The sequence below is a fragment of the Glycine max genome, chromosome 7 (assembly GCF_000004515.6).
Source record: "Glycine max cultivar Williams 82 chromosome 7, Glycine_max_v4.0, whole genome shotgun sequence".
Taxonomy (NCBI): Eukaryota; Viridiplantae; Streptophyta; class Magnoliopsida; order Fabales; family Fabaceae; genus Glycine; species Glycine max.
The window spans coordinates 41,319,020-41,322,279 of NC_038243.2; the positions used below are offsets into that span (position 1 = coordinate 41,319,020).

The 3,260-nt window shown below is 35.6% G+C and overlaps 1 protein-coding gene across 1 annotated transcript; it reads right to left on the minus strand.

Moving 5' to 3' along the window:
- Positions 1–420: 420 nt before the first annotated feature.
- Positions 421–2,209, minus strand: PHR11 (MYB-CC domain-containing transcription factor PHR11). Its single transcript, NM_001363717.1, has 6 exons — positions 1,919–2,209; positions 1,712–1,788; positions 1,578–1,635; positions 1,398–1,473; positions 1,213–1,282; positions 421–1,122 (listed from the first exon to the last, which is right to left on the minus strand). The coding sequence occupies exons 1-6, from the start codon at positions 2,052–2,054 to the stop codon at positions 544–546; spliced, it is 996 nt and encodes a 331-aa protein (NP_001350646.1). The 5' UTR covers positions 2,055–2,209; the 3' UTR covers positions 421–543.
- Between the last annotated feature and the right edge of the window lie 1,051 nt (positions 2,210–3,260).

Genomic DNA, 3,260 nt, shown 5'->3' on the forward strand with positions numbered 1-3,260 from the left:
TTGTTTCTCTAGGCAACATATTTCACTCTTCATATTTTGGTAGCAACAGCGATGTTGTGGATGTGATGTTTTTCACCTTTGGATGTTTGAGAAATACTAACAGCGTTCTTCTAAGCAAGCTTTTTACTTCATAAGATTAAATATCCCATTGCTTTTCACACATAAAAGTTATTGTGACTAATATGTCCTACCCATTAGTATCTTAGGTATATGTTGGTAAAAATTGGTTCACAATAGAATCTTGCTTGCTTTGGTGTCACTGAAACTCTAGTAGGGTCTTGAGAAGCCACAAAAGGAGAATAAATCAAACCAGTGGTTGCCCATTACAAAGTTGTGACAGTAGAAATTGGTTACACCGTGGTCCAAAAGCAGCAACAAGATTAAGAGAAGAATGAGAGGGTTGAGACTTGAGACATATGTGCCATATATGTGTATTTTTTTTTTCTTTCTCGTTATAAAAATATACATTGTTTATAAACATATTTTCTTCTGAGAATGACTTTTTATATGCTTTTGATATAACCAGACACATCTTTATTGTCCCTAAAAGCTTGAACTGAAATTTAAATCTATTTCTTTCACACTTGAGTCAATGTCTCTCTGGTATTGGCAGTTCAAGTCAAGCATTTCTGACACTTCAGATTTCCTCAACTTGTTTCCACAAGGTTGATCAACACAATGATCAGAATCAGTTGCTGCACTTCTCTTTCTACCATCACTTGTATCTCCCTTGAATGCTTTATCTTCTTCTGGATGAATGGACATCAATGGCAATTCAACTGAAACACCATTAAACTTTTGAGGGTTTTCTGCCTCATCCATGGTGTGTTGTTCAGAGCTTTCAGATGATGTCAAAGAGCTTTCAAGTGAACACATGGTTCCTCTGTCTTGTTTCCTCTCTCCACAGTTCAAACTGAGCCCTCTTGTTTCTGTCAGTTCTGAAAGGGGAGAGTCTGGACATGCATTGTTGATTATTGACTCTAACTGATAAAGTTCAGCTTTTGCAAGTTCCATACCAGTTGTGGAAGAACTGTGTCTTGCAAGTGCTTCATGTGCCTTTGTTAGTACTGATTGTAAGTACTTCCCTTGAGCTTCAATCCTACGCTGCAAATGTTTTTGTACCTAAAATCATGATCCAAACCGGTTAACATGTCCTTATACAAAAACTAGAATTCATATATGACTAAGTTAAATAATATTGTGTCATGCTACCTCAATTTGTTCATTGAGTTTTCTTTGTACTTCCATTTGCATTTGGAGAGCCTCAGCAATCTTCAAGCTTCTGTTAAACACAACATTTGCTCAATGAAAATTCTAGGCATAAAATAAGTACATAACTGTTCACATGCAACATCAATAAAAGACATTCAAATATTTGCTCAGTTTATAACTATTACTCAGTCATCTGATTCTGGGTCCCAATGCTGATTTCCTTGCTGAAATGACCATCACTGTTCTGGATTTCACAGTAACCTGAACCAATAAAGAGCATCAAGGTTTGGTTATGCCAAAGCCCAATGAGAAAACTACAACTAGTCATGCCATTACTGCTAAACCAGACACACTATAAGAGTCACCTTGTTGCTTGTTGTCAGAACAGGTTTCTAGCGGTTGGCTTTTCCCAAGCCTATATTTCTGTGACCAAAAACACAAAATAAGATCAAACTCATGGTTTTTTTGGATTCAGGGAAAGCAACAAATTATGATATACCTGTAAATGGCTCTTGAGGTGGTACAAAGTGAGCCCTGGAATCCCCATCACTCTCATAAGACTCTTTGGAGTTGCCCCTGCCACATGTCACGGTGTGAACAATTAATTAATACACATTAGCCAAGATACAAATATAAAGTCTAATGTCAAAGTAGTAAAGTTTCTTCCTTTTAAGTGTGTGTGTTGTATTGTATTAATGGTACTCACTTTCTGCACCTCCAAGCTGATTAATAGCTTCAGTGAACCGTTGGTGAAGCTCAGGAGTCCATTTCAGCCTAGGCTTGGCATCAGTGGACAGAACCAAACGCATCATGCTATGGTTTTGCACATTTTGCAGATCCATTTTGCCTTTTTTTGGTAGTGTTGTTACTGAAACATAAAATATATACTTTTGATGCTTTTAGCTATTGTGTCAATGTGTGGCAGCTATAGACTATAGTCTATAGTTTCTCTTTATAAATTGGGAGAGTAGTTGAGGTGTTGTATGATCTCACTCCCATATAAGGAAGCATAAGTGGGGTTATGTTGGCGGAATATATGCCATGAGCTATGGCTCTTCCTCTCTCATCTCTTCACATTACATACCAACTTTTCCTTTCTTTCATTTTTAAATTTTTTTCATTTTTAATTTTCCTCACTACCCTTCCTTCTTTGACTTGAAAAGGGTGGTGGAGAGAATCTCTGATTCAGCAAAAACAAAGATAGGAAAACAGCTCAATTTTGAGTCTTAAAAGGAGAGAAAAGAGGAAAAAGTGTATGGTTTGTTTTTATCTTGCTGTTTTCCCACTTAACTCTCAACATAAGTTTGATTCCCTAAGGAATTGGATAGGCCCCACCATGATGAATAATGGGTGCAACTTTCTTAAATGCTGTGTGAGAAGCTTTCAGGTAAAAATATAGTAATAAAAAAATTATGGAAATTGCTATTATGGATATTATGCTTGCTTGCTTGAAAGTGAAAACTAAATTACTCAATCTTTCTTTCTTTCAAATATCATTTTCCCTTTTTTTAACAAACTTTAATTTTGGTTTTTCTTTTATGATGAGAAGGTTGTGTTAATGCGATTGGCAGATTCTTTTTGTTCCTTGTAGAGATGGGGGAATCAAAGAATCTAGGATTAGATTTATGGACCTATTGTCCGTGTCCTTTATAAAGAAAGCATTACTAGAAGAAAGAAAACTAATTACTCAACCGTGTCAAGAGATAATTTCGTACCCCTCTTATCAAAACGACAATAATAAAATGTGTCCGTTCTTGACATTGAACAGTTCATAATAATTTCTTATATTATCCTACCACCAAAAGAATTTCAACCCCAAAGTTCATAAAAGGGACCCTATTTTAACTAAGCACTAACCCTATATTAATCATTAGGTTAGGATGATGCTTATATAAGAGCCAACAAAGCAAAGATTTATTCCATCAGGGGATGGAACCAAAACATGCCTAATATGAGTCTATGGTTAAAAAGGAGAAATGAAATTTAATGTGAAAGTAATAATACCCGTTTAAATGAGATGTTAATAACACAAAATGTGTGACCATGCA